We start from the raw sequence: 22,183 nt of genomic DNA, 5'->3' as shown, positions 1-22,183 counted from the left end.
TGTATCTGGCTTGGCTGAGCCCAGGTCCCATGCAGGTGCATCTGATTGACTGAGCCTAAGTATTAGTCCATTTTCGCACTGCCATAAAGAACTACCTGAGACTGGGTAATTTTTTTTTTTTTCTTTTTATTGAGACAGGGTTTCACCATGTTGGCCAGGTTGGCCTCGATCTCCTGACTTCGTAATCCGCCTGCCTCGGCCTCCCAAAGTGCTGGGATTACAGGTGTGAGCCACCACGCCCAGCCAAGACTGGGTCATTTAAAAAGAAAAGAGGTTGGTTGACTTACACTTCTGCATGGCTGGGGAAGCCTCAGGAAACTCACAATCACGGTGGAAGGCAAAGGGGAGGCAAGGCATGTCTTACATGGTGCAGGAGAGCGAGTTCAAAGGGGGAAGTGCCTTACTTTTTTTTTTTCCCCCCAATTCCTAGTCTGCTTTTATTTGTTCACCAAATAGGGCATGGGCTGATGCTGACCTTACTTTGAGGGGACACTCTCACAGCGCCAGGAGAGGGGGTGGGATTAGATTTTTACCGCATTCCTGAGGAAGTAGAATCCTCCTCCCAGAGAGCCGAGACCCCAAGGGACAGCCCCAGTGAACCCACTCCGAGGTCCAACTCTGTCCTCCCTCCTCAATCCAGCGGGAATGGCCAGGAAGGAGCTCTGGCAGCAGGTGGGCCTGACTCCAGGGATGGCTTCGAGCTGTGAAACCACCACAGCGAATTGTGAAGTTCGTGAGTAGCGGACAGGTGGGAGCAGCCTCGCCAGTAGCCAAGCCCTGCCCCAGAAGGGAGCTCTAAAAATAAGCCAGACCAACGAATGGACCCCGGGCCAAACCGCTCGGAGGCTAGGAGGAAGCGGCGCTCCAGCAGAACCGACCCAAGGTTGCTTTTAACTTCGCGGCGCCTTCCACCACTAGACTGAGCCCCACAGGGCATTCCCACCATGGTATCAAACACTACTCAGCACCCAAGCCAGCACTGGGCCGCTCACGACGTCCCGAGATCATAGGGTACCACCTGTGCTGGGTCTCGCCAAAGGGTCCCAGGCCAGCGCTCTAGGTTGTCAGAGTCTCAGAGACAGACAACTAAGAACGGCAGCTACCACGCCTAGGGAAGAACACACACTTCCAGCGTCTACAGAGTTCTCAAGTTTAAGCTCAGAGAAGTCAAGGGGTGTGGAAATCACCAAGCCACAGGGTTAAACCTTAATACACGGCCCCGGCCACCAAGGGCAGATCTCAATCTCTGCAGAACCTCCGGAGCTTCGCTACCGGAATTCATTCCGCACTGTGATCCGTGGCTTCACCCCGAAGGCTACCGGGCCTCGAGCCTCAGTGGAACCTTTGTGTGGCTTCTCGGCTCTCCCCGCCCCCCTCGCCAAGGGCGCCGAGCCCAGGACTTCCGGGTGGCAGGGCAGTTCGAGGGGGCTAGGAGGGCCTCACACATCGGCGCGCGCTCAAGAGCGAAGGCAGGCCTTACTGTTAAACCATCAGATCTTGTGAAAACTCACTACCACAAGAACAGCAAGGGGGAGATCCGCCCCCACAGTCCAGTCACCTCCCACCAGGCACCTCCTCTGACACACGGGGCTTACAATTCTAGATGAGATTTGGGTGGGGACACAGAGCCAGACCCTATCAGGAGTATTTGATCGCTGAGCCTGGGGGCCATCTGGGTGTATGTGATTGACAGTCGAGGTCACATGCCTACCTTCTAACTACAAGGGAGGTTGGGAAAGTGAAATTCAAGCCTCTTCTGGTGCAGACTCATACGGCGGGAAATTGGTCCACGAAAGGTCTTGTGTGGACAAAACGATGACAGTACCCATTGCAGAACTGTCCCTGGTCTCGGTCAGCCAGGTCAGTTATAGAGAGCAGAATTCACCCAACCAGTTTAAGTACCAGGCATTAGTAAGTGCGCTGGTCAGTTCTGTGCCGACCTGGCTAGGCTGGAACTGCATTTCCCAGAATCCCGGCTCCCAAGTGGTTCCCAGTTAAACTTGACCAAAAGAGGAGCTGTGTGAGATTTCATAGGCTGTAAGGAAGCCGCATCCTCTACTGTTCCAAGGTCGCTGTGATTAGATGTGGGACAGACAACTGCAGTGGTGCCAGCAAGCACCAGCTTGTCCTTGCCCTCCTCCACTCCCCATTCAGGTCATCCTGACTCCTGCACGTCAGCACCTGGCCTGTCACCAGTTGCTGGGTTGCAGAAGCCATAGATCCCCACTGAATACTCCGGACGTGCCCCACGGCTTCTCAGATTACCTGCTTGGTAACTCCAGACTCCTCCTCAGACCTCCACTTCCCCAGCTCCTCCCACAATTGTATAAGGTCTAATAGTCATCATCTGTGCATGACTTATCTTAAACTCATGGGTTTGATCTCACTGATACATTACCAGTATTTACGGGCCAACCATTGCGGCTTGTGCCTGTAACCCCAGCACTTTGGGAGGCTGAGGTGGGCAGATCACTTGAGGTCAGGAGTTCAAGACCAGCCTGGCCAACGTGGTGAAACCCCATTTCTACTAAAATACAGAAATTAGAGAAATAAAAAAATCCCGAGTAGCTGGGATTACAGGCACATGCCACCGCGCGCAGCTAATTTTTGTAATTTTAGTAGAGACACAGCTTCACCATGTTGGCCAGGCTGGTCTCCAACTCCTGGCAAGCACCTGTAATCCCAGCTACTCGGGAGGCTGAGGCAGGAGAACTGCTTGAACCCGGGAGGCAGAGTTTGCAGTTAACCGAGATTACACACCATGGCACTCCAGCCTGGACAACAGAGCTAGACTTCATCTCAAAGCAGAAAAACAACAACAGCAAAAAAACCGAAATAATATTTACAGACTTACATGAAGGGCTGAAGAAACTCTTTAGGTCTGAGGTTCCAGGAATCCACCGAAGCCGCCGTGCAGGACCGAGCTGCAAAGAAGCTATGCCCCGAGGCCAGAACCACGTGGCCTCGGGGCTGGTCCACACTGACAGGTGGGGTGTGCCACGTGCAATCACCTTTCTCCCTACTTAATCAGTATCAAATGCAGCTGGTGGGTGGAACCTTAAACCAGACGCCTGGCTGAAGAGAGCCCAGGGAATAAGTTTTTTGTTTTTTCTTTTTTTTTTTTGAGACAGAGTCTTACTCTGTCACCCAGGCTGGAGTGTACTGGTACGATCTTGGTTCACTGCATCCTCCACCTCCTGGGTTCAAGCGATTCTCATGCCTCAGCCTCCCGAGTAGCTGGGATTACAGGCACCTGCCACCACGCCTGGCTAATTTTTGTAATTTTAGTAGAGACAGGATTTTACCACGTTGGCCAGGCTGGTCTCCAACTCCTGGCCTCAAGTGATCCACCCACCTCGGCCTCCCAAAGTACTAGGATTATAGATGAGGGCCACTGTGCCTGGCCGGTTTTTCTTTAGTTCAGAAAACTACCACATTAGGATGGTCAGATGTTGAACAAACCAGTTATACACGTGACTGGGGATCAAACCTGTGGCTTTGCCGCCTGGTCCAGGCTCTAACCTGCCCACGGCACTCTTTTCAGACTGCGGTGTTAATGGAAAACTGCTGCCTCCCTGGCCCTCTGATAGCCTAAGCCCGGGCCAGTTGGGTAACAAGCTTTGTTAAGACAGCTGAGTAATGACCTCGGTTCCCTTTGATGAACTGAAGGAGAAGGGAACTTCATTTACATACCCGGCATCTCCTGTGCTCCGGGCAATTTATGCACATTGCATCCTAATGACCAGCGTTTTGCAGCGAAGGACATCAGGTCCAGAGGGACTGAGGCTACACAGCTTGTGCAGAGCCGAAGCTGGACTGGAACCCAGTTTAATGACACAAAAAATGTCTGCTCTTAACCAAGACTGTATCTTTGTCATCATTGGAGAAACTTTTGTATAAAAGCCACAAGTTAATTATTAACTAGGGACTTATTCTTCACTGGGCTCTTTTTCTGGTGCTGGGGACACAATTGTGGACAAAAGAGACAAGAGGTGAGGCCAGGCATGGTGGCTCATGCCTGTAATCCCAGCATTTAGGGTAGGCCCAGGCGGGTGGATCACCTGAGGTCCAGAGTTCAAGAACGGCCTGGCCAACATGGTGAAGCCCCGTCTCTACTACAAATACAAAAAATTAGCTGGGCGTGGTGGCATGCACCTGTAATCCCAGCTACTCGGGAGGCTGAGGTAGGAGAATGGCTTGAATCTGGGAGGCAGAGGTTGCAGTGTGCCAAGATTGCGCCACTTCACTCCAGCCTGGGAGAAAGAGCGAAACTCCGCCAAAAAAAAAACCAAAAACCACCAGGCATGGTGGCTCATGCCTGTAATCTTAGCACTTTGGGAGGCCAAGGCAGGCGGATCATGAGGTTAGGAGTTTGAGACCAGTCTGGCCAATATAGTGAAACCCCATCTCTATTAAAAATACTAAAAAATTGCTGGGTGTGGTCGTGGGTGTCTGTAATCCCAACTATTCGGGAGGCTGAAGCGGAATTGCATGAACTGGGAGGCAGAGGTTGCAGTGAGCTGAGGTCGCGCCATTATACTCCAGCCTGGGTGACTCCGTCTCAAAAAAACAATAACAGAAAACAACAACAACAAAAAACCACGTGTTTGAATAATCTGTGCATGTATTTTTATTTTATTTATTTATTTTTTTGAAACAGAGTCTCCCTCTGTTGCCCAGGCTGGAGCGCAGTGGCACAATCATAGCTCACGACCACCTCGACCTCCTGGGTTCAAGCCATCCTCCCACCTCGGCCTCCCTGGTAGCGGGGACCACAAGTGCATGCCCCCATGCCCAGTTACTTACTTATTTTTGTAGGGATGGGGTCTCACTATGTTGCCCAGCCTGGTCTCAAACTCCTGGGCTCAAAAGATCCTCCCACCTCAGTCTCCCAAAGCACTGTGATTGCAGGTGTGAGCCACCATGTTCCACTATTGTTTTTCTTGAAATATGTAAGCCCCTTGGTTTAGTTTTTGTTTTTCTACTTTTGATAGAAAAAATATTCTTCCACTATGAGAATAGCAGCCGGCAGGTGTGTGGATCAATGGCAACTGACACTTGACTTTGGTGTGTCAGGGAGAAAGCACGGCACGGTGGGGACTGTGGCGAACCGGTCAACCTGGAGAGCCCCCGAGTCAGCTCACAGGGGTGGCCTGGATGGCTTTAGCTGCTCGTGTGCAAATGCAGGCCAAGGGATACACTTGGATTTTAGGGAAGTTGAACATTTACATTTTGAGTGAAATCACCCGTTTTATATAATTGGGTCAACGTTTGAAAAAAAAAAAAACATGTGAAGAGTAATAAAATGTGTCTGTGGACCAGAGCTTGCAACCTGAGTCAGAGAGTGCAGGGTTGGAGTCTCAGCTCTGCCCGCCTCGCCTCCAGCTGTGAACCATGGGCAAGCCACGACACCTCCCAAGGCTTGGTTTCACCCTCTGTTAAATGGGGCTTAGAGAAACGATCACTCGGATGAGCTTATTTGCTAACCCTTGTTGGCAAATAACCAGCGTTTTCCAAGCTATGGGTTGTGAAATTGATTTTGCAGGTTGGGACCTGCATCATTTAAAAACAGAACAGGATGGAAAATTATAGGATGTGTCATAATCATTTGGTAAGCATTGATTTGTGAAACTTAGTTATACACACATACATGATATATATACACTCCTATTTATTTGTTTACTTATTTATTTAGAGACAGAGTCTTGCTCTGTCTCCCAGGCTGGAGTGGCACGATCTTGGGACTCACTGCAACTCCTCCGCCTCCCGGGTTCAAGTGATTCTTCTGCCACAGCCTCCCAAGTAGCTGGGACTATAGGTGTGTGCCACCTTGCCAGGGTGATTTTTGTATTTTTAGTAGAGACAGCATTTCACCATGTTGGCCAGGCTGGTCTTGAACTCCTAACCTCAAGTGATCTGCCTGCCTTGGCCTTTTTTGAGACTTTTCATACATGGTCTTGCCTTTCTCTGTCACCCAGGCTGGAGTGCCATGGTGTGATCATGGCTGCGGCCTCAGACTTCTGGAGCTCAAGTGATCCTCCTGCCTCAGCCTCCCAAAATGCTGGGAATTATAGGTGTGAGCCACTGCACATGGCCCAATGGTTGAATTTAAAAATCAGCATTTGACCAGAGCTGGATTATCATAATTCTTAAATGAACTTCTGGATATAAAAATAAATCCGGCTAGGTTCGGTGGCTCACACTTATACTCCCAGCACTTTGGGAGGCTAAGGCGGGTGGATTACTTGAGCCCAGGAGTTTGAGACCAGCCTGGGCAACATGGCAAAACCCTATCTCTACAAAAAATACAAAAAATCAGCCAGGTGTGGTGGTGCACGCCTGTAGTCCCAGGTACTCAGGAAGGTGAGGAAGGAGGATCGCTTGAACCTGGGAGGTCAAGGCTGCTGTGATCGCACCATTTGACTCCAGCCTGGGCAACAGAGCGAGACCCTATCTCAAACCAACCAGCCAACCTACCTACCTACCTAACATTTCCCCCAGACAAGTTAAGCCATTCTTACAATTACATTATTAAACACTGGTGCGGTCCATGTTTAAAGATGGGCAGAGTGCAGGAACAGAGTTTCCCAGCCCTGTGGGTGGCAGGGCCATTCTTGAGGCCACCACAGTGTCCATCTGCCTCCTGCATAGACATTGTGTCAGCCGAGGCCACCACTGCGGTCACTGTAGAAGTTCACCTTACCATGGCCTCTTGGGCCTAACATGTCGACGGTGCTTCAGTATCATCAGAGCGATCCCTGTAGTCCGGCACAGCCCAAAGCAGACGCCTTCGGAATCTGTCCTCGGAAGCCTTGCACTATTGCTCTTTCCTGGTCCGACTTCAAGTGGCACCTGCAGGCGGCTGGGCCAGCTGTGGGGCCGCACTGCCCCCTGGTGGTTGCAGGCGAGCACAGCTTCTCGGGCGCTGAGCTTGCATCATGGGGTTTAAAATATTCTGGGAAAAATGCTCCAGCGTTTTTAAGGTAAATTCTCCTGTTCCCAGAATGAGCCACAGGCCCATGCAAGAACATGGGTACATCTCAAAAACATCTGAGTCCAAGAAGCCAGGCACCAAAGATTACGCTCTGAGTCCGTTTATATGAAGTTCTAGATCAGGCCAAGTTTTTTTTTTTTTTTTTTTTGAGACGGAGTTTCGCTCTTGTTACCCAGGCTGGAGTGCAATGGCGCGATCTCGGCTCACGGCAACCTCCGCCTCCTGGGCTCAGGCAATTCTCCTGCCTCAGCCTCCTGAGTAGCTGGGATTACAGGCACGCGCCACCATGCCCAGCTAATGTTTTGTATTTTTAGTAGAGACGGGGTTTCACCCTGTTGACCAGGATGGTCTCGATCTTTTGACCTCGTGATCCACCCGCCTCGGCCTCCCAAAGTGCTGGGATTACAGGCTTGAGCCACGGCGCCCGGCTCAAACTATCTTAACGACAGGAACTAGAACAGTTATGGAATGTGGATATAGACTGGGCGGGTCACATCCAGCCATGTGCCTGGAAACGTTTTCCATCTTGATTTGGGTGCTGTAATTATCCCAGCATAATCATATGTAAAAATAATTGAGATTTGAGATTTGTGCAATAAACTTTATATTAATTACAAAATTAAAAAAATTTCTGAAACGTATGAAGGAATCCGTTGCCCAGATGCTTCATGCTGCCCCTCTAACCGTTCTCCTGACAGCAGCCAGGGTGATTCTGAGAATATCAATCACATCACAGCAATCTCCTGTTTAAAACTTGACTGGTTTTAAGCACCCTGCTTAAAACCTGTCTTTTCCCTGGATTTAGAATATAATCCAAAATCCAAAATGAATAGGGTTCCACCAGCTCTGGCCTGGTCTTGCCCTTGGATCCTATCACGCCCACCCCCTCCAACCCTGGCCTTAGCCTCCAGCCACACCGGCTTCCTTTCTTTCCTTTGTCCTGCCTGGAACCGTGTACTTCCTGCACCTCTCCTTGGAATGCTGTCCCTGGCCTTTCTTCTTGTACTGGTCTCAGCTCAAATGTCACCTCCTCCAGCGAGTCCACAGCAAGCCCCATGCTGTTCTGGGGAGTCTATGCTGCATCCCCCCAATCCTTGCTTCTGAAGTGACTTTGTACTGGGGAAGAAAGCAGCCTCCATCTTTGGGCTAACAGTACCATGCTATGTGTCCTAAAGCTAAAATCTCAGCCAGCAAAACGATCCTCAATATTTTACCTGGACAAGCACCAACACCCCTTCATGGTCCCTGAACGTTCCCTGGAGAGATGCTGCTATTTCTCTTGGGACCCCTTTCAACAATTCTTTTAAAAGTTGGTTAACTTAGGCCTCCAAGATCCACCTTCACCCTGCTGTGGGTCACAGGGCCCCTTCTCTCCTGCTGACCTCGAGGCAGATCTTGGAAGGGGACATGGATTGTGGCTCAAGACTGAACGAAAGCCTGTGACTGAGGTGTGTGTGCTGGTTCCCGGCTCCTGGCTGGCGAAAACCTTTCTTCATGTGGGACTGGGCGGCAAAGGCTGCCTCGGTGTCAGTGGGACTGCTTTCTCCCCGGTTGCCTCTGCTCTGTGACAGTCGGGACCTCATCTGCTCGTTTTCACCTCTGCATCCAGAACTCGAAACGAGCACCTGGTAAATAACAGAGCTGTGCTTAACCTGGATCTATCTCCAGAACACATCACTAAGTGAAAAAAAGCCAATGGCACTTGCCATCCTTTGTGTAACAATGAAGAAGAAATATCATATTTGCACAAATAAACTTTAAAAGAATATAAAATAAATTAAGGGGCCGGGCACAGTGGCTCACGTCTGTAATCCCAGCACTTTGGGAGGCCGAGGCAGGTGAATCATTTGAAGTCAGGAGTTCAAGACCAGCCTGGCCAACATGGTGACACCCCATCTCTACTAAAAATATGAAAGCTAACCAGGCATGATGGCTCACACCTATAGTCCCAGCTACTTGGGAGGCTGAGGTATGAGAATCGCTTGAACCCAGGAGGCAGAGGTTGCAGTGAGCTGAGATCACACCACTGCACTCCAGCCTGGGCAACAGAGTGAGAATTGGTCTCAAAAAAAAAAAAAAAAAAAAAAAAAATTAAGGAATGCAGCTGCTTACAGGAGGCTGATGAAATCAGACATATGAGTGACAGGTGGGAGAGGGCCTTCATCACGTTGAAAATTGTGAATGGAAGAGCTGGAGAAGCATGGATGAGTGGATGTTCTAGCTACTTTGAAACTGGTTACCAGGACTTTCCCAGGGGTCCCTGGCTCTCAGACCACTGAGATCATCCTGCGTTGGGCAATGGGGCTCAGGGAGGGGCCTTTCTTGCTACACTATCCTTACTCCCCAGCAGCTGCGAGTCATCCAGAAGGAATTCAAGTTAAAACACTTGCCTTCAAGACTGTGGACTGTTAGCTTTCATCAGAACCAGCCTTTGGTATTTAATCATCACAACAAAAAAGTAATCAATCACCTAGGTAGTTTAATTTCAGGGTCAAGGGGAAGATCTATTTCATCCAAGATCTCCTCCTGTGTGCATAGCTGAAATTCTACTTGTGTTTCTAATGAAATCCTACTAAAAGAAAAAAATTTCTTAATAAGTAATTTACCCTTTGTTGGACTCTAAACAGAATTTTCCCCGACAGCAGGTTTGATGGTAGGAAGGGTGAAATGGGAAGATCATGATTGTAAGTGGGTTTCTGTGTGGCAAGGCTGCTAAACAGTGGGGAGTCTGGGGGATTTGGGGGATTCAGGGTATTCACATCACTGACTCCCCGTGGATGGTTGGTGACTGGGTGGCTGTACTCCAGTCTCTTTTTCCACTCCAGCCAGAAGTCAACTCATCCAATTAAGCTCCTCCACTCACTCTAGAAGAAACCTAAGCTGGCAGATGATAGTGAGGCTGACTTAGATATTTTAGGCAACATTAAAGATTCTTCACTTCCATTCCACTCTCTATCCATCTAACCGTCCCACTTCCTTTCCATTAAACTTTCCTCTCACCCACATTTCCAGCCATCACACACCATCAATCATTCCATCCATCTACCCATCCAAACAACCCACTCATTTATCCACTAACACCCACCTAACCATCTATCCGTATTTCCGTAAAACCACCCTACCATTCACTCATCCAAATCACCACCTATTCATCCATCTCACCACACAAGTATTTGGCTATTGATCTGGTCATCTATCCAATAATCCGCCAGTTCATCCATATACCCATAATGTATCCAACTATCCATCTAGTCATCCCAAATAGGTATCCGTTCATTCATCTATCCATCTTCCAGTCACCCAATTACCCACCCACCTTCCAATTAACCATCTAATCACCTAACCAACCAGCCATCTACCTACCTACTCAACTATTTAACCATCCATTTGTCCAAATGGCCATTTACCCATATTATCATCCATCTGGCTGTGATTCCATTAATATTTCCATCCTTCATTCTATCCCATCTATAACGGCAGTCTACTTTGTGTCAGGCTACTTTGAGTCTGTGGATATAGAGATGAAACCAACAGCACCTACCCCTTGAGAAGCTCTGAGTCTAGTAAGGGAGTCTATCTGACCCTTGGTGATGGCTTTTAAAAAAAATTTAAGACAGGGTCTTGCTCTTTCACCCTGGCTGGAGTGCAGCAGTGTCATCATGGCTCACTACAGCCTCAACTTCCTGGGCCCAAGAGATCCTCCCATCTCTGCCTCCTGAGTAGTTGGGACTACAGGTGCATGCTATACACGTGGCTGTTGTATTTTTTGTAAGGGTGGGATTTCACCATGTTGCCCAGGTTGGTCTCAAACCCCTGGGCTCCAGCGATCCACATGCCTTGGCCTCCCAAGGTGTTGGGATTACAGGTATGAGCCACCATGCCTGGCCCGTGATAGTTTTCTAGTCATCAGAGATTCTAGCTCTGAGACTCCAGTTGCAGAGATCTCCATCTCCCATGACATGGGTCAGCTGACTGATAATTCAGGATTTTACCATCGTTAATACGGAAGGAGCCTCTATTTCTGCTTAGCATCCAGTCAAATAGACCCAGGTCCTGCCTGGTCTGCTATGGGTAGTGACAATGCTCCAGATGTCTTTGGAACGTCTCCAGATGTCCCCCCTTGCCCCTTACACCACATCCTTCACTCACGCCCCATCCACTGGAAAATGAAGTCCTACCATTGGAATGGCAGTCAGTGGCATTTTCCAGCCCGTCCCTCAACTCCTCCAATTCTTTTAATAAAAGCTCATTTTTTTTTCCCTTGGAGGTTCGGCTTCTTCAACTTGCTGTTCAGGACAGAATCCAACCCTAAATCCCAGCTCCACGGGCTGCCTGAGCCTCAGATTTGGCCAACGAGGCACAGTCCTGGGGCTTTTGCTGCACCTGCTGTGAAGAAGGCGCTCTCCGTCTGTCTGCGTGGTTTTGCTGAAAGACTCTTGGAGCCATCTTTGCCACACAGGGAAGAGCCTGCCTGAGAATTAAGGCCACATGAGAGAAAGCCATTTCATCACCTGAATCCAGACAGATACCACCTAAAGTTCCTGGAGACACTTGTCCCTGTGTCCTTCCTCTCCCCCCTTCCCTCCCTCCTTCCCTCCCTCCCTCCCTCCCTCCTTCCCTCCCTCTCTCCCTCCTTCCCTCCCTCTTTTTCTCACTCTTCTCCTTCCTCCCTTAAGCCACCCCATTTTTTCTTGGCTTAAGCCAGTGTGAGTTGGATTTTATTCTTTTGCAACTGATAAAGTCCTTAAAAAGGCCAACACATTTGGAAGCCTCAAGAGTGGCAATAAAGTAACCATACCCTACCCCACTTCAAAATGTAAACGTGGTTTTATTTAATGCCTTTTATCCATCACAAAGCACCCACTCCTTCCCAGCATCCCCCTCTTCCTAGAAAACAAGATGCAGCGTAAGGCACGTGCACTGTCCACATGACGTCAAGTAGGGTCTTTAAAAACAAAATAAGCAACAGTCTTCCCGACAGCTCGAACTGCCTCCCTCCTAATGTTTGAAGAATGATTGTCCCCCCAAAGCACAACTTGAGGAAGAGAGTGCTTACATTAGAACTGTGAACCACCCACATGCCAGCTCAAAAAACCAAACCAAACCAATGACTAAGAAACCCAGCCACACAGGTACAAGAGCAAAACTGCGGAGTAATGAGACTAGTCCATAAATTAAAAAGAAGACAAAACAAACGTGTCCCCTCCTCATCACCAGCCCTCCCCCACGTCGGCAATTCCTTGCTTTTGTTCTGTGAGTCGTGTAGAAGAGTCTAGACTCCTGAGCCAGCCCTTTGCCCCAACGTCAAATAATCCGAAGCCAATGCTGGGTACTTGGCTTCTCAGAACCCTCTTTTGGACTGATCATGGCTTTGGAGATGGTCACTGGACATGTCCTGTGGGTGGCGGGGCCCCTGGCTGGTGTCCAACATCTGGGTCTCTGGAGTTCTCGGCGGGGAGGTGGGGAAGGCGAGGGAGTCTGGGGGTGATGGCCAGTGGAGATGCTGCCGATCCTGCTATAAATACTCCAGCTCCAGGGCGTGCCTCAGTGCCTCCAGGTCCGCGTGGCAGGATATCCGCCAGAAAGGCATGTTGTGCTGAAATACGGAACACCAGCCACAAGGTTATGGCCCCGCCCCTGCCCCCGGGTCCCACGTCTGTGGTTATAGGGCCATGTGAGATGTCAACCCAGTTAAGTCTAGCATGTGGGGACTTCCCAAACTATGCGGCACTTGATGTGGCTGGCAGACCCACATCTGGCCAGTACCCACCAGTATGGCTGACCATTTCTATCCGCTCACAGCCTGCTCTGATGGCCTCATCCAGCACTGCCCAGTGTGTTCCCTGTTTGCCCCTCTTGCCTCAATTGGTACCAGCGTGGTCTTAGGTGGTGCACTGACATGGTGTTAAATTGCACAGTGGGAAAGCAATTCTTTTTAAACATTTGTTCTTGTCTGGGTACTGTGGCCCATGCTTATAATCCCAGAACTTTGGGAGGCTGAGGCAGGAGGACTGCTTGAGGCCAGGAGTTGGAGGCTGCAGTGCTCTGAATCTCTTACTTCAAGAAGAAAGTCACAGCTAGGTGCTGGAACTCCCCTCCAACATTTGACAGTCTCCACTGTGAACAAACAGAGCTGGTCTTGGAGTCTTGAGCAAGTCACGGTAGCTAGCCAGGTTAGGGTGACACGAATCTGCTTTCTTAACAGCTTTTTCTTTTTCTTTTTTTTTTTTTGAGACGGAGTTTCGCTCTTGTTACCCAGGCTGGAGTGCAATGGCGCGATCTCGGCTTACCGCAATCTCTGCCTCCTAGGTTCAGGCAATTCTCCTGCCTCAGCCTCCTGAGTAGCTGGGATTACAGGCACGCGCCACCATGCCCAGCTAATTTTTAGTATTTTTAGTAGAGACGGGGCTTCACCATGTTGACCAGGATGGTCTCGATCTTTTGACCTCGTGATCCACCCGCCTCGGCCTCCCAAAGTGCTGGGATTACAGGCGTGAGCCACCGCGCCCAGCATTTTTTTTTTTTTTTTAAGAAAAAAGATGGGGTTTCACTGTGATGGCTAGGCTGGTCTTGAACTCCTGACCTCAGGTGATCCACCCACCTCGGCCTCCCAAAGTGCTAAGATTACAGGCGTGAGCCACTGCGCCAGGCCTGTTCATAGCTTTTATCTTTTCCTTCTTTTTACAGCAGGTGGTGCTTGCTTCAAGTTATTATCATGTTGAGTTTTTTCTTTTCTTTTTGAGACAGCGTATATCTTTGTTGTCCAGGCTAGAGTGCAGTGACACAATCTCTGCTCACTGTAGCCTCAACCTCCCAGGCTTAAGCGATCCTCCCACCTCAGCCTCCCGGGTAGCTGGGACTACAGATGCACGCCACCCATATCTGGCCAATTTTTGTATTTTTTGTAAAGATAGCTTTTCACCATGCCCAGGCTGGTCTCAAACTCCTGGGCTCAAGTGATCCATTCACCTCAGCCTCCCAAAGTGTTGGGATTAAGGCATGAGCCATCCTGTCCAGCGGAATTTTCATTTTTTTTTTTTTTTTTTAATTTTAGAGATGGAGTCTCACTTTGCTGTCCAGGCTGGAGTGCAGATCATGGCTCATTGCAGCCTTCAGCTCTTGGGCTCAGCTGATCCTTCTGACTCAGCCTCCTGATATCCAGAAAAACAGGAAAAAGGGATGCAGGACAAACTGTATATATAATTTGGAGGAATGAGTGCTGGGGTTTCTCAGTAGTTTAAACATAATAAATAAGACTACTAAATAAGACTACATCTTATTTATGCCCGGCCTGTTCTGTAGTTTCTAAACAATTCCCAGAAGCAGAAAACCATCTCCTATGGGAACAGCTCTCATCTCTGCCTTCTCACTGCCCCAGTGTTCCCACCCGGCCCTCATCCTGGCCAAGCCTTCCTTTCTTTGCAAGGACGGATTCTGATTGCCACCTGGCCAATCCTGACCTCTTTAAAGAGTGTGGCTCATACCTGTAATCCCAGCACTTTGGGAGGCTGAGGTGGGCAGATCACCTGAGGTCAGGAGTTTGAGACCAGCCTGGCCAACATGGCAAAACCCTGTCTCTATTTTTGTAATCTACTAATTACAAAAATTGGCTGGGCGTGGTGGCTCACACCCGTAATCCCAGCTACTTGAGGCTGAGGCATGAGAATCGCTTGAACCTGGGAGGCGGAGGTTGCAGTGAGCAGAGATTGCATCACTGCACTCCAGCTTGGGTGACAGAGCGAGACTCAAAAAAAAAAAAAAAAAAAAAAAAAAAAAAAGAATGATTCATTTTTCTGAGAGAGAATGAGCAAAGGTGAAAGAAAGAGAACGTTCCAGCTGCCTCTACCCCAGGCTTAAAGGCTCCGGAGTACCAGTGGATTCATCACTCGTGGAGAGGCGGAGCCAAATGACCCACTAAAGTGGAGATATTAGCAACACTGTCAGCAGAAACTGTTGAAGCCCCTGGTCCTGTGGCCGTATGTCACACCGCTCAAGTGTCCGGTGGCCTGGGCTAATGCCTTCCATCCGTCAGCTGAGAGAGCTGTGGGTGAATGCGTTTCTCACGAATGCGCTGGGGCTTCTGCCTCAACACTGGCAGACAGACTTTTATGGGAGTTGCGTGTGTGGCGGGTGTGTATCTAGTCTTCTCTGGTGGACTCTACTCTTGCCTGACTAGCTCAGGGGTGAGAACCAACTGTGTTGAAACTCATAAGTCTGTCCCCTCCCTGTCAGGCGTTTGGAGCAAGACACAGGTAGGTTTGTGTCAGATGTGTGACCTTAGGCAAATTAATTAACCTCTCTGAGTCTCAAATTCTGTCCTCTATAAAATGAGGTATGGCCAGTTACAGGCCTGTAATTCCAGGTTTTTGGGAGGCCAAGGTGGGCACATCGTATGAGTCCAGGAGTTTGAGGCCAGCCCAGGCAACATGGCAAAACCTCATCTCTACAAAAAAAAAATACAAACAATTAGCCAGGCATGGTGGTGCCTGCCTATAGTCCCAGCTACTTGGAGGTTGAGGTGGGAGGATCAGTTGTGCCCAGGAGGTAGAGGCTGCAGTCAGCTGAGACTGTGCCACTGCACACAAGCCTAGGTGACAGAGTGAGACCCTAAAAAAAAAAAAAAAAAAAAAAAAAGGGGATGCAATGATACCCACTTACTTTGTAGGAGTTTTTGGAGGACTGAATACCAGGATGATGTTAGCAATCAAGTTATGGTGTTAGGCCGGGCGCCATGTAATCCCAGCACTTTGAAAGGCCAACGCGGTGGATCACAAGGTCAAGAGATCGAGACCATCCTGGCCAACATGGTGAAACCCCGTCTCTACTAAAAATATAAAAATTAGCTGGGTATGGTGGCAGGCGCCTGTAGTCCCAGCTACTCGGGAGGCTGAGGCAGGAGAATCACTTGAACTTGGGAGCCAGAGGTTGCAGTGAGCCGAGATTGAACCACTGCAGTCCAACCTGGCAACAGAGCAAGACTCTGTCTCACAAAAAACAACAAAAGTTACAGTGGTGAAGGGCATGGAGTTAGGGCAGCACCTCAAGATGCCAGCCACAGCCGGCCACACACCGGTGTGACTGACCCTGCCAGCTGCCCTTCAAGATCATTTCTCCCCTTCTCTCTCAGAAGCAGCTCCCATTTCTTAGCAGGGCTTGGTGGCTGCTAATAGACATGACACCTCCTGGGAAAGGGGAGGGGCCTTCCAGGTGGAGGGAACAGTGCCTGCAAAGCCTTCCAAGCTCCTCTCCCCCGAGGCCCTCTCCCAGGACCCTAGGGCTTCCCTCTTCTTCTGGGTTTCATCTGCTGAGACCCTACACATTTTTGCATTTCCTTGGGATTTGTTGCCAGGCAGAGATGGGGGAAAACCAGGTCCCCCTAATTAAGCTCTGTGACATTAACAATCCACTTCCCAGGCCTCCGGGTGGGGGGTGGCAGCCTCTCTGGGGTGCTGTTGACAGGTCCAGACCCAGGACTTTGGCAGCTGTTTCTTTTCCAAGAACAGAGATGTGGCCACCAGAACCCCCTGCCCTCTCCTCACGGGCCCGAGATCACAAATGCAGGATTTTCTTTTTCATTAGCTTAATGCTGTCTTTATTAACTGGGAAGGGTTCTTGGAACATATGATCAGTAACTATTAAATAAAACACACCCACGTGCACTGGCCCCCCACCAGCCTGCCCCGCCGGAGCGACTCTGGGCTCCCAAGCAGTTGTCCCAGAAACAGTCCAGGGCTACCAGGGGCGGCAGCCAGAGGCAGAGAGGGGGATTTGTAGAAGGAAATTACTCAGGATGCTTCTGCGATTTGCAGATGGAATGGACCGCAGAGCAAGGAGCCTGGGAAGGAGGACCCAGCCAGCCACGGGGAGGGGAGGAAATCACGGAAAGAGCCCTTGAAGACCATGATGGGCGCTCACAAGAGCAGGAAAACGCAGTCTGAGAGGCGGAAGAAGTACCTTTTTGGCTCCTTGCTCCTCTTCCACACCATCACCGATCACCACGTAGACAGCTTTTCTGCCGAATCTCTGCATTATCCTCTCGAAGCAGCTCTCCTTCCCTGCACGCACACAGGAAAGAAAGAAAAAGGGCTCGGTGAGGACCCAGGACTGCAGCCAATACCCGCTCATTAAGAGCTGGCCGCCTGCAGCCATGCTCCCAAGGGTCCGGTATGACTCATCTCGTGCTTGCGCAGCCTTCTCAGGTGAGCACTGTTACCATTCCCAGGTAAGGATGATGACAGCTGGAAACACAGCGAGGGCCAGCAGCTTGCCCAGGGCCACACAGCAGGAGGAGGCAGCGCGGGGGTTACAGCGGGCTCCGGAGCACCTGCAGCTGCCTGATGGAGGAGTGGCAATGGATGCGCACCATTTGAATGCGCTTAATGTCATGTGCTGGACACTTTTTTTTTTTTTGAGACACAGTCTCCTCTATCGCCAGGCTGGAGTGCAGTGGCGTGATCCCGGCTCACTGCAACTTCTGTTTTCCGGTTTCAAGCAATTCTTCTGCCTCAGCCTCCCGAGTAGCTGGGACTATAGGCGCGCACTGCCAGGCCCGGCTAATTTTTTGTACTTTTTAGTAGAGACGGGGTTTCACCATGTTGGCCAGGATGGTCTCGATCTCTTGACTTCGTGATCCGCCCGCCTCGGCCTCCCAAAGTGCTGGGATTACAGGCGTGAGCCACCACGCCCAACCTGTTTTTTGAGACACAGTCTTGCTCTGTTGCCCAGGCTGGAGTGCTTTGGTGCCATCTCAGCTCACTGTAACCTCCACTTCCCAGGTTCAAGTGATTCTCCTGCCTCGGCCTCCTGAGTAGCTGGGACCACAGGCATGTGCCACCATACCTGGCTAATTTTTGTACTTTTTAGTAGAGACAGAGTTTCACCATGTTGGCCAGGCTGGTTTCAAACTCCTGACCTCAGTGATCTGCCTGCCTTGGCTTCCCAAAGTGCTGGGATTATAGGCATGAGCCACCGCGCCCGGCCATCTTAACCATTTTTAAGTGTATAGTGCATGGCCTGAATTACTATAATTTTAAAGTCAAAAGGCACTTTTATATAGTGTTTGGGCATAGAACTTCAGTAAAACGAAAACTGCTCTAAGAAAATGCTGCCAAAGTACTGTGTTAATTTTCTTCTGCTCTAGAGAAAAAAAAATGGAAAAAGCTTCTAATTAAAAATATCTTGGCATGGTGGCTCATGCCTGTAATCACAGCCCTTTGGGAGGCTGAGGTGGGAGGATTGCCTGAGGCTAGGAGTTTGAGGCTGTAGTGATCTTGCCACTGCACTCCAGACTGAGTGACAGTATGAGACCCTGTCTGAAAAAAAGAATCTTAACTAGATTTATTTTGTATTATTATACATTCTTAGTGATATAAGAATGAAAAAAATCAGCCCCTTGAAGAAAACCAATTATTTATCGCCATGAAAAGATAACTGATGATAAACAAATGACGCTATTAATTTCCAGTTATTAAATTCTCTTACCTGATGAAAACTCTGAGCCTCGACTTGTTCTCTTTGTGAATAAGGAAGATTAGCAGGTATTACAGAGCTGTTAAAGACAGGCTAGCACTAAATTAAGACTCTCTCCTTGAAAGAGAATTAAGAAAGACCATGCTTTTCTCTCTGTGGTTCCAGGTCTAATTCAAAGTTATTTGATGAACAAGGTTGTTTGATGTACCACCTAAGTTACAATCATCTCATGTACCATGCTGTAGTGGGAACTGTTTTGCTTCCTTAGTGATAGAATTCCATGAGCTGGGTGTATCATCACTGAGATATGGACTACATTTCCCAGCTTCCCTGGCAGCTCCTTGTGGCCATGTGACTAAACTGTGGCTGACAGAAGGTGAGCAGAATGTAATGTGCATAGCTTTTGAGGTTGGCCTTCAAATATCAGACCCGCTAGAAGGACCATGTGCTGGAACTCTGATTTGACCCCATACATGAGAATAAAACCATAAGATATGGTGGAAAAATAAAATGGGAGAGACCTGGGTTTCTGGATGACTTTGAGGTCAGGGTGACTCCACCAGCCTGGATCACCTACCTCTGTTCTGTTCTATGAGGGAGAAATCAGCTTTGGCTCTTTTTGCTAGCCCTTGCATTTTGGGGTGTGTTTGTTACAGCAGCTGTGCCTACATCTGCACTCATACAGACACTCTGGAAAACTGTGGTCCTAACCAATTTCTTTAGACGCAGAGGTCAAGGCATGTGGTCTATGAGGGCTTCTTTGGGGATGTGAGTCATGGCCATGGGCAAATTCCATCAACTTCCCCAGGGAAGGAAACCTTAAACATCCCATTCCCAGGATGGAAAGCTAACCCTGCCCTCCATCCCTGCATCCCCGCTCCCCACCGCCATCTGGCTTCTCCCTACCTGTCTTGGTTGCACTGTAGATGTTCTCAATAGGAAACACAGACCCCAGTCCATATAGCAGGACTTTGGCCAGGGCAGGAATTAGTTGAGTGGTGGTGACCAGCACATTGACACAATTGGGCCTAAGGACAAAGGAGACTGTGGATTAGAACTCAGCGGGACCACAAGGCCAGGCCTCCTCCCACTGCATGAGCCTGGAGTTGGCCAGAAATCTGGTAGGCTTGGAGGCTGTGGCTGTCATCTTCATGGTTCGGGCCCAGGGATTCTCCAACTGTTCCTCTCTTTTAAGCCTGAAGCTGCCTGACAGAGTGAATTGTAGTATGGGGGGAATACTTTTCTTATTCAAAAAAGCAATTGTTTAGGCGGGGCATGGTGGCTCATGCCTGTAATCTGAGCACTTTGGGAGGCCAAGGCGGGTGGAACATGAGGTCAGGAGTTTGAGACTGGCATGACCAACATGGTGAAACTCCGTCTCTGCTAAAAATACAAAAATTAGCTGGATATAGTGGCAGGCGCCCGTAATCCCAGCTACTCGGGAGGCTGAGGCAGGAGAATTGCTTGAACTGGGAGGTAGAGGTTACAGCCAGCCGAGATCGCGCCACTGCACTCTGGCCTGGGTGACAGAGCGAGACTCCGTCTTAAAAAAAAAAAAAAAAAAAAAAAAAAAGCAAATGTTTATTGCAAGGGCCATATACTTAAATAGTTGCAGGTAATGTAAATGAGCAATATGGAACAATTGTAGGACAATAGGGAGAGGTGGGGCCTGGGGTAAGCTGGAGCCTGGATGCCAGTTCTTATCCTTTGAGAGAATCCAGAAACCTGGAAACCTGTTGGGTCCCAAAAAGTCTCTGCAGCTGTTAGCTCAGCTGTGAACAGGGTATCCACTGAGTTGTGCACTTAGGCTTTATTAAATATTTGGGCTGGGCACGGTGGCTCACGCCTGTAATTCCAGCACACTTTGGGAGGCCAAGATGGGCGGATCACCTGAGGTCAGGAGTTCAAGACCAGCCTGGTTAACATGGTGAAACCCCATCTCTATTAAAAATACAAAAATTAGCTGGGCATGGTGGTGGGCACCTGTAATCCCAGCTACTCAGGAGGCTGAGGCAGGAGAATCACCTGAACCTGGGAGTGAGAGGTTGTAGTGAGCTGAGATCATGCCACTGCACTCCAGCCTGGGTGATAGAGTGGGACTCTGTCTCAAAAAAGAAAATTTTGGAAAATTTGCAAGTGAGAATTTGAGGCGTCCTATTTTCCCAAGTGTGGAGCCAACACTGCTTACTGGGAGAAAGTTCAGTGGCACAGAGGAAAATAGGGCTGCCACTTGCCGGGAGTTGATGAGGTTTAGCGCCTTCAAGGAGTGGGTCAGCCAGAGGTCTGTGAGAGCTTCTAGCTCGGCTCGGAGCTGTAGCCAGGTCTCCCTTTTGGGAGCTCCTATCAATCCTGTGGACAAAGGAAATAAAGATGTAGTCATCATATTAGAAAGATCTGGGGGATGAAGGTAGGGAACAGGAGTCTAGTTACTGTACCCTGAGGGTTAAAATCCGATGCCACCCAAAATAAACTTCAGTCCAGCAGCTTCTCTTAATCTTATCCTGAGATCAGCAGATTGATCCATTTACTGAGTGATCCACCCACTCATCCATCCATCCATCCATCCACCAACCCAATATCCATCCATTCATCCACCTACCCACCCACCCACCTATCCACCCATCCATCCACCAATATCCATCCATCCGTCTATCCATCCACCCACCCACCTATTTACCCATCCATCCACCCGATATCCATCCAGCCATCCATCCATCCACCTATCCCCCCATCCATCTACCTACCCACCTAGCCACCCATCCATCTACCCAATATCCATCTATCCATTCATCTACCCACCCAGCTATCTACCCATCCATCCATCCACCCAATATACATCCATCTATCCACCTATCCACCCATCCATCCATCCAATATCCATCCATCCACCCATCCACCCAATATCCATCTATCTACTCATCCATCCATCTACCCACCCACCTATCTACCCATCCACCCACCCAATATCCATCCATTCATCCATCCATCTACCCACCCACCTATCTACCTATCCATCCATCCACCCAATATCCATCCATCCACCCAATATCCATCTATTCATTCATCCATCCATCTACCTACCCACCTATCTACCTATCCATCCATCCACCCAATATCCATCCATCTACCCAATATCCATCTATTCATTCATCCATCCATCTACCCACCCACCTATCTACTCATCCACCCATCCACCCAATATCCATCTGTCCATTCATCCATCCATCTACCTACCCACCTATCTACCCATCAATCCATCCACCCAGTATCCATCCATCCATCCAATATCCATCCATCCACCCATCCACCCAATATCCATCTATCCATTCATCCATCCATCTACCCACCCACCTATCTACCCATCCATCCACCCAATATCCATCCATCCATCCACCCATCCACCCAATATCCATCTATCCATTCATCCATCCATCTACCTACCCACGTATCTACCCATCCATCCATTCACCCAGTATCCATCCATCCATCCATCCACCCACCTACCTATCCCCCCATCCATCTACCTACCCACCTATCTACCCATCCATCCATTCACCCAGTATCCATCCATCCATCCATCCACCCACCCACCTATCCCCCCATCCATCTACCTACCCACCTATCCACCCATCTATCCATCTAATATCCATCCATCCATCCATCCATCCATGCACCTATCCACCCAATATCCATCCATCCATCCATCCATCCATCCATCCA

The 22,183-nt window shown here is 49.4% G+C and overlaps 1 protein-coding gene and 1 long non-coding RNA gene across 5 annotated transcripts in view; one reads left to right on the top strand and one right to left on the bottom strand.

Annotated features, from left to right (window-relative positions):
• Positions 1–11,802: 11,802 nt before the first annotated feature.
• The window catches only part of EYA2 (EYA transcriptional coactivator and phosphatase 2), a 292,281-nt gene continuing 281,900 nt past the window's right edge, over positions 11,803–22,183 (bottom strand). For 2 of the 4 annotated variants that reach the window (XM_017541324.2, XM_017541322.2), the window contains exons 13-16: positions 20,698–20,812; positions 19,370–19,491; positions 16,949–17,049; positions 11,803–12,590 (exon numbers count right to left, since the gene is read on the bottom strand). In XM_017541324.2, coding sequence (XP_017396813.1) covers positions 12,510–12,590; positions 16,949–17,049; positions 19,370–19,491; positions 20,698–20,812 — 419 coding nt within the window. In that variant the 3' untranslated portion in view covers positions 11,803–12,509. Of the gene's footprint in view, positions 12,593–16,948; positions 17,050–19,369; positions 19,492–20,697; positions 20,813–22,183 lie in introns of all 4 variants that reach the window. The other 2 variants (XM_037743018.1, XM_017541325.2) reach the window with 1 other exon arrangement.
• The window catches only part of LOC119473102, a 7,683-nt gene continuing 2,545 nt past the window's right edge, over positions 17,046–22,183 (top strand). Inside the window, exons 1-2 of the long non-coding RNA XR_005202286.1 lie at positions 17,046–17,193; positions 18,629–18,839. This is a non-coding gene — a long non-coding RNA (uncharacterized LOC119473102). The remainder of the gene's footprint in view (positions 17,194–18,628; positions 18,840–22,183) is intronic.

Source organism: Cebus imitator, unplaced genomic scaffold (genome assembly GCF_001604975.1).
Source record: "Cebus imitator isolate Cc_AM_T3 unplaced genomic scaffold, Cebus_imitator-1.0 Scaffold132, whole genome shotgun sequence".
Lineage (NCBI taxonomy): Eukaryota > Metazoa > Chordata > Mammalia > Primates > Cebidae > Cebus > Cebus imitator.
Note: the sequence above shows the minus strand (reverse complement) of the source record. Positions and strands in the feature narration are given on the sequence as shown.